At 57.0% G+C, this 13,886-nt stretch overlaps 4 protein-coding genes across 10 annotated transcripts in view; 1 reads left to right on the top strand and 3 right to left on the bottom strand.

Annotated features, from left to right (window-relative positions):
- Positions 1-12,204, top strand: part of AGAP3 (ArfGAP with GTPase domain, ankyrin repeat and PH domain 3) — a 56,865-nt gene extending 44,661 nt beyond the window's left edge. For 3 of the 6 annotated variants that reach the window (XM_050785794.1, XM_050785791.1, XM_050785797.1), the window contains 8 exons: positions 2,180-2,348; positions 5,948-6,118; positions 7,765-7,902; positions 9,681-9,835; positions 9,941-10,031; positions 10,190-10,412; positions 11,115-11,370; positions 11,511-12,204. In XM_050785794.1, coding sequence (XP_050641751.1) covers positions 2,180-2,348; positions 5,948-6,118; positions 7,765-7,902; positions 9,681-9,835; positions 9,941-10,031; positions 10,190-10,412; positions 11,115-11,370; positions 11,511-11,717 — 1,410 coding nt within the window. In that variant the 3' untranslated portion in view covers positions 11,718-12,204. The remainder of the gene's footprint in view (positions 1-2,179; positions 2,349-5,947; positions 6,119-7,764; positions 7,903-9,680; positions 9,836-9,940; positions 10,032-10,189; positions 10,413-11,114; positions 11,371-11,510) is intronic. The other 3 variants (XM_050785793.1, XM_050785798.1, XM_050785792.1) reach the window with 2 other exon arrangements.
- Positions 1-13,886, bottom strand: part of TMUB1 (transmembrane and ubiquitin like domain containing 1) — a 106,026-nt gene that overhangs the window by 49,693 nt on the left and 42,447 nt on the right. Inside the window, exon 1 of one of the 2 annotated variants that reach the window (XM_050785924.1) lies at positions 9,432-9,435. The exons of the other annotated variant lie outside the window; for it this stretch is intronic. The gene's annotated coding sequence lies outside the window, so the exon portion shown is untranslated. Of the gene's footprint in view, positions 1-9,431; positions 9,436-13,886 lie in introns of those variants that run through there. 2 annotated transcript variants of the gene reach the window in all.
- The window catches only part of CDK5 (cyclin dependent kinase 5), a 126,380-nt gene that overhangs the window by 77,486 nt on the left and 35,008 nt on the right, over positions 1-13,886 (bottom strand). The gene's annotated exons all lie outside the window — the stretch shown is intronic.
- Positions 1-13,886, bottom strand: part of FASTK (Fas activated serine/threonine kinase) — an 87,543-nt gene that overhangs the window by 54,145 nt on the left and 19,512 nt on the right. The gene's annotated exons all lie outside the window — the stretch shown is intronic.

Here is a 13,886-nt window from a genome sequence, read left to right as displayed (position 1 = left end):
GGCCTCCCAAAGTGCTGGGATTACAGGCTTGAGCCACCGCGCCCGGCCCAAGCGGTTGTTAAAAGAGATCCTGCCTGGGCGGGAGGCTGCTCACTGATTCCTTGGTTATGTCGTTCTGTGGTTCTGGGACAACAAACAAGACTTTAGCACGTGTGCTTGGGGCCAGGCACTTAGTACTGTCCCTTACAGAGGACTGGGGTGGCTGGAGGGCACAGGTAAGCCCAGGGCTGCCAGGAGCAGCAGTGGCAGGGAGTGGGGGCTCCTTCCTGAACACACCTTCTAGGCGTGGCTCTTCTGCTGTGGTTGGTTACTCCCCTGGTCCTATTCCTGAAGGGCTGTCTGCCTGGGAAGATGCCATAGCCACCTTGAGAATGAAGGCGACTGCAAGCTTGGCCAGACCCACAGGGCTGGACCTGGGCAGGGAGGCCGCGTGCTGACGCCAGGCCTTTCCACCATTCCCCTGATGACACGGAGCCGTGGGTGACGTCCAGCCCAGCCACAGAAGTGCAGGTGGAGGCTGGTGTTTGGCGCCTCTTTCCTCCATCTAGGTGGCAACCTCCTCACCTTCTCTTAGTGACCAGGGACCAGGTGACTCCTTGTCGACTTGCTGTCCTCATTCCTCCCAGAGGGAGCCCTGGTGAGACTTCCTGCCCTTCCACTGCTTCCCAAGAGGCAGCAGGCCCCCTGGGCTCTTTCCAGCAGAGAACAGTGTGGGTTTTCCCTGGAGCTAACGGGGTGAGAAGGTAGAGCCAGCCTCGGGGGAAAGCCGTCTGATGGCCGGAGCGGTAAAGGTGAAGGCCGGGCTCCTCAGCGTGGGAGGACCGTGTCTGGGAAGACTCACACGAGCGCCCTCAGGACGCAGACATTCCGGAGGCGCTCCCGGAGGGGAAAGGAGGAGCAGAGTTATGTCCAATCAGTGTCATTCAGTCAGAAGTTAAATCTGGCACCACCACCCAGGTTCTTCTCTCAGGAAGGGGCATAGACCCATGGAGAGGAGTTCGTGCCACTTTACCAAGGGCATTAGCTAGGAATTGCCGCGGAGCTCAGGGACAGTGACAGGGACCCGGAAGCAGGAGGCAACAGGCTGGGACAGCCCTTGGGACAGTGTCTGGTGATAAACACTTGTCGAACAGTTGAAAGGGAAGCCTCTGGAGGAGAGGCTGGGAGCAGGAGGCCCGGTGGGGGCTCCAGGCCAGGAAGCTGCAGGCCGCCACCCTCCCTCCCTGCACTCGGCCGTGGTGCTCCCTAAATGGTGGGGGGAGTCCAAGCACAAAGTGGTCCCCCATCTCCGGGGCCCTGACTTGAAGGCAGGGTGAGTCCCGAGCCCAGGACAGGCTGGAGGAAGCCTGTGTACAGGGCACAGGCTTGGGAATCTGAAAAAGCTGGGCTTGAATCTGACTCTGCTACCGTTTAATTGTGTGTTCCTGGGCAGATAAACCTTTCTAAGCCTCAGTTCCTTCATCTACAAAACAGGCCCTGCCTCCCTCAGGCAGTGAAGATGGCACGAGGTCATACGTGGAATGTATAAATACACTGATGTAGGATGGTAAATACCCTGCACGCGACAGGCAGATGACATGACGGCGACGACAGTGACTGCCGCCAGGGAATCAGTGGGACCTGTGAAGCCACCTGTTGCTGTATTCCAAAGTCCAGCAGAAAGAATCAGAGGCTTCCCTTTAAACTGTGCGACCAGTGTTGATTATCAGACACTGTCCTAAGGGCTGGGACTATACTAGGCTTTAGAAGTTTCTTAATGCCCAGGTGAGGGCTGCAGTGCTTGGTGGCCCCCCTGTCATCCATGTCCCCGAGTCTCTCCACTCCCCTCCTCAGCCAGGGGCTCTCCTTAAATCCCAGCATGGCCCAACACTCGGCCTGCTTTGTGCTGTTGCCTCCGAAGCCGTTGTTCCTGAGGCCTGAGCCTCAGCGCTTAGCTCCAGGTGCTTAGCCACCCCCAACTCTACCTCCCTCCTGGCAGAGTCCCCCTAGAGCTACTATGAGCACCGTGGAGATCGGGGTGTAATCCAGACTCAGAGACATTCTGTGGCTTAGAATCCTGTTTTCAAGATTGGAGCCTTCCCTCCCTCCCACAGCAGGGAGAGACCTAGGAGCTGCGAGGCTCAGTGCTGGAGTGACTGCTGCTAACCAGTCTTCATCTGTCTCCCCCACCCGGCCTTAGGATTACATGCAGAACATCCACGGCAAGGAGATTGACCTGCTGCGGACAACGGTGAAAGTGCCAGGGAAGCGCCTGCCCCGAGCCACACCTGCCACAGCCCCGGGCACCAGCCCCCGTGCCAATGGGCTGTCCGTGGAGCGGAGTAACACACAGCTGGGTGGGGGCACAGGTGAGGCGGCTGCTGAGGTGGGGTCTGTGGGGTGGCTGCTATGGAGCCCAGGCAGGCAGGCATTCTGGGTTTGGCTGCTTCTCAGCCTGGGCACAGGGTGCTGGCCAGCATCACACTTCAAGGTCACCTCAGCCAAAGACATGTGCCCTAATGCAGCCCTAGTGGAGTTAATTGAGGTGGCAGCAAATGTCTAGAGCAGCAGTTGATCTGATGTCAGATGGGGCCAGGTAGTGTCATGTTTGGGCAGTGGTGCTGGTGGTCCTAGGCCCATCTCTGCATCCGGATCCGAGGCAGGCGACGGGTGGGGGCAGTGCCTCTGGGTGCATGGCCGGCATCTCAGCCAAGGTTGACATTTGGAGATGGGAGAGGCAGAAGGGGACGGAGCTGTCTGGGGTCAAGCTGGTGCATATTCTCAGGCCTGAGTGAGAGGTGGGATCTCTGCTCAGAGAGGACTGAATTCAGACAGGAGCTGGAGGCAGGAGACTCCAGTGAAGAGCTGTTGTGTTCTTGCCTTTTCAACTGATAGTGCTGGCTCAGGCGAAAGGCCTCCTGTCCCAAGGAACTCCCTTCCTAGCGCCGCTTCATTCCTCCTCCTTCGGGCCCCCAGGCCCCGTGCTCTTCCAGGGTCCGTCCTTCCACACTCGTTTCCCTCCCTTCCAGAGCCGCTGACTCCCGACTGCTTTCCCCCAGACTTCAGTATCCCCGACGTTGTCCTAGACCATTGTATCTCATGTTCCTGGGCCCAGGAACAGCTGCCCCAAACCCTGCCAGGCTGGGGCCATTCCTGTGCCCTGTCCCAGCAGTCAGCACCTGGTAGCACAGGTCTGCAGCTGCGTGAGTCACCTCCCTAGAGGGCCTGTGCTTGTCACAGTGAGGGGAGGATGTGACAGACTTAGTGGACAGGTGGCTGGGGATACGAAGTCCCCTGGAATGGATGGGAGAGACCCCAAACAATAAAGAATTGTCTCACTCAAAGTGCTGATGGGACTCCGCTGAGAAAGCCCAGGTTAGAGGGAAGGAAGGCGCAATGATGCCTCCAGGTGTGGTCCTTGTTGGAGGCAAGGCTCCTGAAACAGGTGTGCTGGGCCCGCTCTCGCAGAACCGCCATGGACCAGGCTGAAGGCAGGGGAGTGGCCGGGGAGGGGCCTGACACAACTGAGATGTGCCATCCACAGTGGATGTCTCTGCCTCAGGCCCCAGGTCCACAGCAGCTCTGAAGTGGACATTATTGTCCCCATTTTAATGAGGAAACAGAGGCTTGGCATAGCTAACAAACTTGTCTGTAAATTCCACAGTAAGTGGGAGACCTAGGGTTCAGCCTAATTGTGTCTGACTTGAAGAGCCATGTTCTTTCCTCCAAGCGACCCTGAGCTCAGAAAGGAAGCTTGTGAGGTGGATGGAGGGAAGGAAGGAAGCCAAGGGGGAGAAAGCCAGCCACTCCCCATCATGGGGCTATGCCAGTGGGGGACCTTGAGCCTGCTGTGGGGTTGCACTGGCCTGATGGCAGGTCGTAGGCAGTCTTCAGTGCTCTTCCCGGAGATCGGGACAGAGCTGCAGGGAGCCCTCTGGCACCAGCCCCCAGGAGCCCCTTTGCTCAGCTTGAGGTTTCTCTTATCATTCCAAAAATGAGGAGCAGGCCCAAGTGAGTCCCTTTCCTTGATGGCAGGGAGCCAGAGTACAGCTGGGCTGTTTCCCTAGAGTGAGGGAAACGAGAAGATGCTGTCCTGTCCCGTTCCTGTCCCTGACATCCCTCACCTGGGAGCGGCAGTGGCATGGAGGAGGCAGCCCCGTGCTCTTGCTCCTGTAATGACAGCGCCCACACGCAGGAGCTCGCGGACGGTGCCCACCCAGCCTGCGTCCCGCTGCCGCGTGCCGACACCGACACCGACCCTCATGCACACTCACACACGTCTCTCGCTCACCGGGCGATGTTAACATCTCATTATCTTTGTTACTGTAATTACATTATCCGCTGCTTTATGCAGAATTATCCTCCGAGGACTAATTGATGGCTCCATGTTTAATTCATTAATCATTAGCATCAAATTCGACAATTACAGTGCACACTGATTGTGGGATTGCAGGCGTAATGAGGGGAGAATTAACAAAGGAAAGGGAAAGCACTTTCCCTCCCTCAGGGTTTTGGGCTGGGGGCTTGAGGAGGAAGTTGGGCCTGTGATGTCTTTGGATGGGGCTAGGGATGAGGGGGAATACGATTTGGAACCTGGAAGGCCATGAAAGCAGGCGTGAGGAGAAGCAAGCTGTCTGAGAAATGAGGGACCGAGTGTGCACCCCGGAAGGTTTCCTGAGGCGGGACCTGTGAGGGCGGAGGAGGAGAGGTGGGCAGGATTCTGAAGAGGCAGCATCTGTGTGTTCCTTCTGGGCCTGGAGATGGAGACCGGCCTGTAGCCTCAGTGCTGCATGTATATGACTAAGTACTTACTATGTGTCTGGTCGTGTTTGGGGTGTTGTGACAAATACAAGAGGAACATAAAACTTGCTCCCTGCCTTTAGGCGTCATCCCAGTGGCAGAGCAGTGACATGTTGGGCCGTTCCTTTCCCTTCCAGCTGCTGCAGCCCGGTGCCGCCTCCCCATAGGCTTCCCCTCAGTCCCACCGCCTGCAGGGCTGGTGTGAGGCCTGGTGCCTGCCCTTCCCCTGGCTGGGCCTCTGCCTGCTGTCTCCAGCTTTGGCCAGCTCCGAGCCCCTTCTCTGCTTTCTCACTAACGTCCAGCACCTGGCTGCCTCCTCGGCTTCAAGGTTCAAGCACCCCAGGTTTGGCCCCCCTGTTCTTAGACCTCCTAGGGCCATTTCCTTCTGGTCTCAGTCTTGGGTGGACTGAAGAAGGGGAAGGAAGCTTAGGTTCTTGGTGTTCCAACTCAGGCCTTCAAGTGTCACAGGCCTCTGAGGCCCCATGGCTGTTCCCAGAATCTCTCCAGCAGGGGCTCAGCCAGGGAGTGAGGTGGGAGAATCGTGCCGCTCTCTGTCCTCCTCCACTGCCGGCCGCGCCTGCCCCAGCCTTGGCTTTCCTAGAGCCTTTGATTCCCCCTGGCTCTGCCATTCTTCCCTGATGGGAAACGAAAGATTAATTTTCTCCAGCCCAACAGGATAATTACTAATACTAATTAGACATAATTACTTGAATTTGATACAGTTATTTCTCGTCAGAATGGCGGTAAAGCTGAGGCAAAGCAAATGGCATATGTGGACTAGAATGGAAGGTGCAGGGGCCCAAGCCAGGAGGAGCCCCACAAGGAACGCTGCAGAGATGGGCGTCAGCACCACCCAGCTCCACAAGTTGGGAGATCTCTGATGCAGAGACCTCTCCCTACTCCCAGATCACAGTGAGGGGACAGAGCTGTAGGCCTTTCTGCTCATGGAGGGAGGAGGGCATGAAGGTCTGGGGACAGGCTGCTTCCTAAGGCACACAGGGCCCCTGCGCGGCCTCTGACTCTCCCAGAAGCTGGCCTGCTACCTGATGAACCCGTGCCCTGCTGGAATTTCTCCAGCTCTGCCCTGCAGCCCTATTTTTAGGATAGTATATTTGAACATTCTCCCCGGCCCGGCCTCCCTTCCCAGTCTGACCCTTCCCACCCCCAGGTGCCCCCCACTCGGCCAGCAGCGCATCCCTGCACTCTGAGCGCCCCCTCAGCAGCTCGGCCTGGGCTGGCCCGCGCCCTGAGGGGCTGCACCAGCGCTCCTGCTCCGTTTCCAGCGCCGACCAGTGGAGTGAGGCCACCACTTCCCTGCCCCCAGGCATGCAGCACCCTGGTGAGTGGTGGCTCTGCTGCTTCCCACCTTTTCTGGGGCCCCAGTGACAGAGAGGAGGGGAACCGGGCAGCATTCTTTGCTTGGGAGGCTGCAGTGGGACAGTGTCCAGGCCAAGGGGTGGGGCCCAGCTGGGCCCTCCAGGGCTTGTCAGAGAGACCTTGCTTCGGGGCTAGTACTGATGTTGTCTTGGAAGCAGAGTAGGGGCACCGTCCCTTCTCCAGCCTCCACGTGCAGCCCTTTTCCCCAGAGACCCCATCGCCTGCAGCCCTGCCTAGGGCCAGCGCTAGAGGCCCGCCCTCTGCAGCTCCTCCTCCCCTCGTCCCCAGGCGGCGCTGGTGGCGGCTCCCGCATCCCCATCAGCCCCCCGCGCAGTTAGCTCATCAGCCTCTCGGCAGGGGGACAGGGAAGCGGCTGAGTAGGGAGGTCGGAGGCTGGGCGCTCTAAGCCGTGTGTGCCACATTCCGAAGGCAGCAGCATCTTACCCGCTACTGTGGAGTGGAGGGGGGGTCCCTGTGGAGTTGTCCTGAAAGGTCATTTTCCACCTGACCTGTGCTGCCCCCCTCAGATAGGCCTCCACCCATCCTAGGTGACTCTCCCGTCTGCCCCTTCCACCTGCTTCGAGGGCTCTTCCGTTTGCCCCTTTGTCTGTTCTCTTTCTCTCTCTGCTTGTCTTCTTTTGACCCTACTTCTTACTCTCACCATTGACCACAGACCCCATCAGCAGTTCTGAAGGCTCAAAAGGGCATGGAGCCAGCTCTCCTGTCCCTTGCCCTTTCCATGCCCTTGTCCTGAGTGTAATGACAGGAAGACCCAGGGTTCCCCACTGTCACCCCAGCCAAGGGTGCTTTCCCTAATTGGCTTCCCAAAGGCCTTCCTTGAGTCTTCACAGTAGGAGCCCTGAGGCCCAGCCTCTGAGCTGCCATGGCCTCAGGAGCGTGGGCTGAGGGAGGAGCTGGGCGGTGCCAGCACAGGGATCTGCCCCACCTCTTGTTCCACGCCCAGCCCACCCTGGGGGAAGTGAGCTTGGAGCGCATGAGAAGGGGAGCCAGGGGCCCTTCCCTTGGGTCACCGGTCCAGTGGCCTGTGCTGGCCTGCATGAGGGCCCTCTGTTGAGTCTGGAAGGAGGAAGGCAGGGAGGGAGGGAGCGTGTCTGCCTCTAATGAAGTTTGACATTTAGTGGTGAGCGCCGGGCGGGGTGTGGGAGACGGAGCTTGATTAGCGCGCTCTAATTGACAGTAATTAGGCAGCTCCCTGATTGTTTCTAATTCTGCTATTAATTGTGAGGAGCGGGGAGTGTGATTGAGGATAAATTTGGTGCGGAGCTGCTGGGGCTTCAGCTCCCCGTGAGTTCCCTGGGCTGCCTTCCACCCCTCCAGGCTGCACAGGCAGCTTCCTCCCTTTGCCTCCATCCTGTTCTGCCTAAGTTTCCTACTCTCTCTCTCCACATTTGCCTCCTCCAAGGCTGGGGAGCTTTGGGACTGGGAAGCCCAGGCAGACCTCACCTAGAGAGAGGTGTCCGTCTGGCTCTCCTGAGTGTGGCCCAGCTACAGTTGGCAGGACTGGTCCTCTCCTCCTCCCAGTGCCCTGCGCCCCTCCCCTCCTCTGCCTCCCTTCTTCCCACACTTCTCCAACTCTCCCCTCACCAGCCAGTGGCCCAGCTGAGGTACTCAGTTCCAGCCCCAAGCTGGATCCTCCCCCATCTCCCCACTCCAACCGGAAGAAGCACCGGAGGAAAAAGAGCACCGGGACCCCCCGACCAGACGGCCCCAGCAGTGCTGCTGAAGGTTAGGGGGACCCAGAGGGAAACCGGGCACAGGAGGTGGGCAGTGGGACTTGGGGATAGTACCCTAAAAGTAACACTTATTTTTTTTTTGTATTCAATGGATTAAGCACTTTCTAGTAGTTGCTAATCAAAGTAGTTCTACAACTTCTTTTGGTAATCTAGACCTGGTATCTTAGAAAAGTTCTTCTGCTAACTGAAACCCTTTCTGTTGAAATGTGGGCTTACTTCATTTATTCTTAAAGAAGGTAAACGACAGCAGACGGCTACATCAATAGCTCCTTTAAGATGTTCGGGCAGGACCTGTGTTTTCTGTCTCTTGTGTCATCCTGAGTTTAATAAGTGCTGGGTATTTACTGGGTGCTTAATACATGTGTACAGATTGACTGAGTCTCTCCTTAGTTTTCCTTAGGCTAAGGAATTCCAGGTCCTGAAGCCTTCTTCCATAGGACCTTTCTCTTCCTCTATTGATTATACTGCTGCTCCTCAGATTTTCCCCAAAGTATCTTCAAAACCTGCCTCTTCTTGGTGATTGGAGTTTCTTTGCTCCCAAATAAGTTTAACACTTCTATAGACTCATAATTTCTCACTTCTACTCTAATCGTCAGGGTAGAGGTATGGGTCAGGGGAGCAGAGACGCCTAGCCAACCTGTGACAGTGATGCTTAGTACTTACAGCATGGGGGCTCCCTTCTGGTCCGGCAGACCGAGCCCCACAAATCATCATGGAGATCTTGTAGTTCAAAGGCTGTGGTCAAAAGCAAGGTGAGGCGCAGTGGTGGTGCCTGGGGAAGGAGGCGCCGGTTCTATTTCTGTGGGAAGGCAGTTCTGCTAACAGTCCCTGAGAGCAAGGGCCCAGCAGAGGAGAAATTCCAGGGGATGTCGGCGTCACTGAGGTGAGGTTGCCTGGGGCCAAGATGCAGTGAGGACTTACAAGCAGGGATGGCCTTGGCAGAACTGGGGTTTACCCTGGGGCCTTACCATAGGCACCTGTGCTGTCTTCCCAGCCCCCAGGACACAGTCACACTGCTTGTTAGGAATTGTTCACCCATGGGGCGGTGACCATTGGGAATGAGATTCATGCGTCTGTCTTCTGGGGCCTGGGGGAGCAGAGCTTGGAAGAGCTTCACCACATTGCTTGGGATCACAGTCCAGCCCTCAGTGCTTGTCACTACAGATGCCCTCAGGCCCCTATTTGCTCACATACTCCAGGTCCGAGAGAAAACCTCTCCTCCTCTCCCCCATCCACTTGCCCTTCCTGCCTGTCTATGCCATGGCAGTGGGGGAGGGGCCCAGCTCCCATGAGCCCCACGCTGACGCCGTCAGGAATATTGGGTTTAATGAGCTGCAAAATGAGGCGGCTGCAGCTGACATGTACGGATGGTGCCCACACCCGCCTTCCCCCACCCTCTCCCAGTGTTTGCCTCCTAGCACCCCGTCGCATCCTTCTCCAGATACTCAGCTCTTTCTCTGGGAAGCACCCCTCTGATTTGACACCCATTCCTGGCAGTGCCAGGGGTGCCAAGATCTTGCACCCCCCATCTGTTTTCACTTAAGCTCCACAGGTGGTTAGGAAGGCGGATTGGGAGCTCACACTAGTCTTGCAAGTTTACTCTGGCCTCCCCCTGCAAGTTGTCCTGGAGTGTGTGGCCTTGTGGCTGGGGAAGGATCTAGGGGAGGACACGTGCCAGTGGAGCAGGGTAGTGAGTGGCGTTGTGGCGATAGCATGCCCTGGGTGTGCACACAGGCCAGGAGCCCTGATGGCATGAACACCCCCCAACAGAGGCAGAGGAGTCGTTTGAATTTGTGGTGGTGTCCCTCACCGGGCAGACGTGGCACTTCGAGGCCTCAACGGCGGAGGAGCGGGAGCTGTGGGTTCAGAGTGTGCAGGCCCAGATCCTTGCCAGCCTGCAAGGCTGCCGCAGTGCCAAGGACAAGGTGGGTACAGAGTGACTGGGCCCACACAGAGCACCTGGCTGGGGTGGGACTGAAAAGGGCCTCATGACTGACCAACCGCCCCTTGTCTCTCCTGCTGTGCGACAGACTCGACTGGGGAACCAGAACACAGCTCTGGCTGTGCAGGCAGTCCGCACCGTTCGTGGCAACAGCTTTTGTATCGACTGCGATGCACCTAGTGAGTGCAAGGCTGGTGGGGCTGGGAGCTGGGGACAGCCCAGGGAAAGCTTCATAAGCATCAAGGAGCAGGGAAGAGGGCAGGGAAGACTTCCGTAGTTGTCCCAAGCTCTGGTGGCCTGCCTGCTGTCGCTATATCATTCTCCTCTCCTTGCCTAGATCCAGACTGGGCCAGCCTGAACCTGGGTGCCCTGATGTGCATTGAGTGCTCAGGCATCCACCGACACCTGGGGGCTCACCTGTCCCGGGTGCGCTCCCTCGACCTCGATGACTGGCCGCCTGAGCTGCTGGCTGTCATGACTGCCATGGGCAATGCCCTCGCCAACAGCGTCTGGGAGGGGGCCTTGGGTGGCTACTCCAAGCCAGGACCTGACGCCTGCAGGTGAGCGGATGGCACCCTGGAGCTGGCCAGGAATGGGGGAACCGCTGGGGGCTCCCAGCATGGGGAAGATTGGAGTGGCTGTGATGGTATTAGAAGGGTTAAAACTGTCCGTTGCTCTGCTTGGCAGTTGGCCCCTTGGGGGTGCCCCTCCTGCTCTGGTGCCTGTCACTCAGTCGCCTCACAACAACGGGCCCTTTCTGAGCGTTATCAGCAGGTCAGGGGCCAGCAGGAGGCGCATGCGCAGGGCCCCTATCATGTTGTGGTGCAGAGCGCCCACTCCGGAGCTCTGAGATGGGGAGAATGGGTGGGAGATAGGGGAGTGCATGGCCCCCCAGTGCAGGCCCCCACCCGCTTTGTTCCAGCACTGCCAATCCAAGAGAGTTCAGACGGCCAGATAAGCTGCAACACGGGCCTGCCTGGAATCTTCCTGCCCTCTCAGCCCCCACATCCCCACTGTCCCCAGGGGGCCTCCCTTCTGTGGCCCTTCCTTTCAGCTTCTCCCACCCCCCTTTCCATTACCCACTGCCCCTCTGTGTGCCTGGTGTTTCCAAGGCTTCCCTCCTCCCTTTCTGCTCCGTCTCATCTTCTCTGTTTCTTCCTTCTTCCCCCTGGTGCTTGCTTCCTTTCCTGCCCACCTTCTTGGCCCCACCCGTTGCTTGGTGTCCTTCCTTGGCTCATGCCCTGATGGGCCTGTGGTTGCAGAGAGGAGAAGGAACGCTGGATACGGGCCAAGTATGAACAGAAGCTCTTCCTGGCCCCACTGCCAAGCTCAGATGTGCCGCTGGGGCAGCAGCTGCTCCGGGCCGTGGTGGAAGATGACCTGCGGCTGTTGGTGATGCTCCTGGCACATGGCTCCAAGGAGGAGGTGAATGAGACCTATGGGGACGGGGATGGGCGGACAGCTCTACATCTCTCCAGTGCCATGGCCAATGTTGTCTTCACACAGCTGCTCATCTGGGTGAGTCACGTGTCTCTAGCCTGCCCTGACCACACTCTTCTTAGCCTTATTCTTTGAAAGCCACCTCTTCTTTCCTCCCCTACAACCAATCTGTCTCCTCCCATGTCATGCCAACTGTGAACATGTGTTTTCTCCTACAGTACGGGGTGGACGTGAGGAGCCGGGACGCCCGGGGCCTGACTCCACTGGCCTATGCTCGCCGGGCCGGCAGCCAGGAGTGTGCAGACATCTTGATCCAGCATGGCTGCCCTGGGGAGGGCTGTGGCTTAGTGCCTACCCCCAACAGAGAGCCTGCCAATGGCACCAACCCCTCTGCTGAGCTTCACCGTAGTCCTAGCCTCCTATAAGGCCCAGGAAGAGGGCAGAGGGGCCAGAAGGACTCCATGGCCCGAAGACCATCCTCCTTGCAGGCACTGTGGGAACAGACACAGAGATGGACAAGCAGGGACATGCCAAGAGGACGAAGCAGAGGAAATTAGGGAGGAGAGTCAAAGGGATCAGGGAGAGTTGGGGATTTGAGCTGCAGCAGAGAGGGATGAGGGATTTAGCCCTCTGCCCTAAGGTGCCATTGAAAAGGGACAGGACCCTTCGGAGGTGCCTGTGAGGAGAGGGGAGCAGGACCTCTCCCTCCTCCAGATCCCTGCCTCCTAGTGCCAGCCCCTCACACGCCTTCATCCTGAAATAGGAGGACGGCCCAGTTTGGGGGTGCTGGATGAAAGAGACGAGGGGTGATCTGTGAGTCCCATGTAAACTTTGTACATTGGAATATTTATGTTTGTGTACATATTTGATGTGTGTGTGTATGATGAGCCAATAAACCAGATTGTGTGCGTGGTCTTGTTTCCCCCTTTTATGTTGCTGCCCTCCCAAGCGCGCCCCTCAGCTCTGCTCTCTCCTTGTCCTTTTCTTCTCATTGTTTACCATGTTCTGAGATTTTCTTCCCTCTGTTTGGCTGGGTCCTAGGTGGTCTGTGTGCATTGCTTTCTTTCGGCCTTCCCTTGGTAGGGTGTGGTTGAGTTTTCAGCAGCACAGCACAAGGCCCCTGATGAGAAGACACAAAGCTCTTTGCTTCCTACTGGGTGCTGCCTCCCCAACCTTCAGACAGCTTTTTTTTTTTTTGAGACAGAGTCTTGCTCTGTCACCCAGGCTGAAGTGCAGTGGCACGATCTCGGCTCACTGCAACCTCATTCTCCCGAGTTCAAGCGATTCTCCTGCCTCAGCCTCCCAAGTAGCTGGGATTACAGGTGCCCACCACCACACCCAGCTTATTTTTGTATTTTTAGTAGAGAGGGGTTTTTGCCATGTTAGCCAGGCTGGTCTTGAACTCCTGACCTCGGGTGATCCTCCTGCCTCGGCCTCCCAAAGTACTGGGATTACAGGCGTGAGCCAGCATGCCCAGCCATCAGGTAGCTTTTCCAGCTGCTCTCTTCATTTGTCATCAATATTCTATGTAGAAAGCTTGTTGCCACACCCTGTACTGGCCAGAATGCACCCAGAGAGAGCGCGTAAGCATTGCCCCTTTCCTACAAGTCTGGGAATGGCCATACAGCAGGATGTACAGGGAGATACTTGAGTCAGTACCCAGGAGAAGAACTGAAGGTGCCGCAGGATAAGTGGCAGCACTTCTCTCCAGATAGCTGTGTTACAACATAGACTGACTTGTGCCTGGGCTTTGCTTGTGAGGAAAGGGGAGGAGGTAGGTGGTTAACACCAGAATAGCTGCCCTAACTCCCACCATCTTGCCAAGCCAAGCTGGGGGCAGAATCCAGAGTTCCTGCTTTTCCTTCTGACTGAATCCCTTAGTCCAGAAGGAAGACCTGGGGGAAGTGCTTCTCCCTGCTGGTTCTGAAAGGATGAGAACTTGTTGAGTTAGAGTCTTGGCCCTCTGAGGAGTCTGTTGCTGTCCCATTCCTGGACCCACGTTGCTGGTAGCCCTTGTCTTCTCTTTTTTAAAAAAAATTTCCCACAGACCAGGTGCAGTGGCTCACACCTATAATCCCAGCACTTTGGGAGGCCGAGGTGGGCAGATCACGAGGTCAGGAGTTTGAGACCAGCCTGGCCAACATGGTGAAACTCTGTCTCTACCAAAAATACAAAAATTAGCCAGGCGTAATGGGTGCCTGTAATCCCAGCTACTCAGGAGGCTGAGGCAGGAGAATTGCTTGAACCCAGGAGACGTAGGTTGCAGTGAGCCGAGATCGCGCCACTGCACTCCAGCTTGGGTGACAGAGCAAGACTCCATCTCAGGGGGAAAAAAAAAATCCCACAGACCTGACATAGGCCCTTTCTAAAACACCATGAGCATATGTTGGGTGTGGTGGGCTGGTGTGTTGTGCAGGTAAATAGGCAAGTAACACTCTTCAGAGAGGAAGCCAGGCTTTATTTTCTCAGCCCACAGCCCCTTTTGCAAGGCTGATGCAAACCTTACATATAGATAGGGCAAAATAGAGACAGGGCTGTGGGTTATGTGTAGGAGTAGGTGCCTGGGCTCCAAATACTACCAATAGTCACCTCCA

The sequence above is a fragment of the Macaca thibetana genome, chromosome 3, assembly GCF_024542745.1.
Source record: "Macaca thibetana thibetana isolate TM-01 chromosome 3, ASM2454274v1, whole genome shotgun sequence".
Classification (NCBI taxonomy): Eukaryota; Metazoa; Chordata; class Mammalia; order Primates; family Cercopithecidae; genus Macaca; species Macaca thibetana.
Note: the sequence above shows the minus strand (reverse complement) of the source record. Positions and strands in the feature narration are given on the sequence as shown.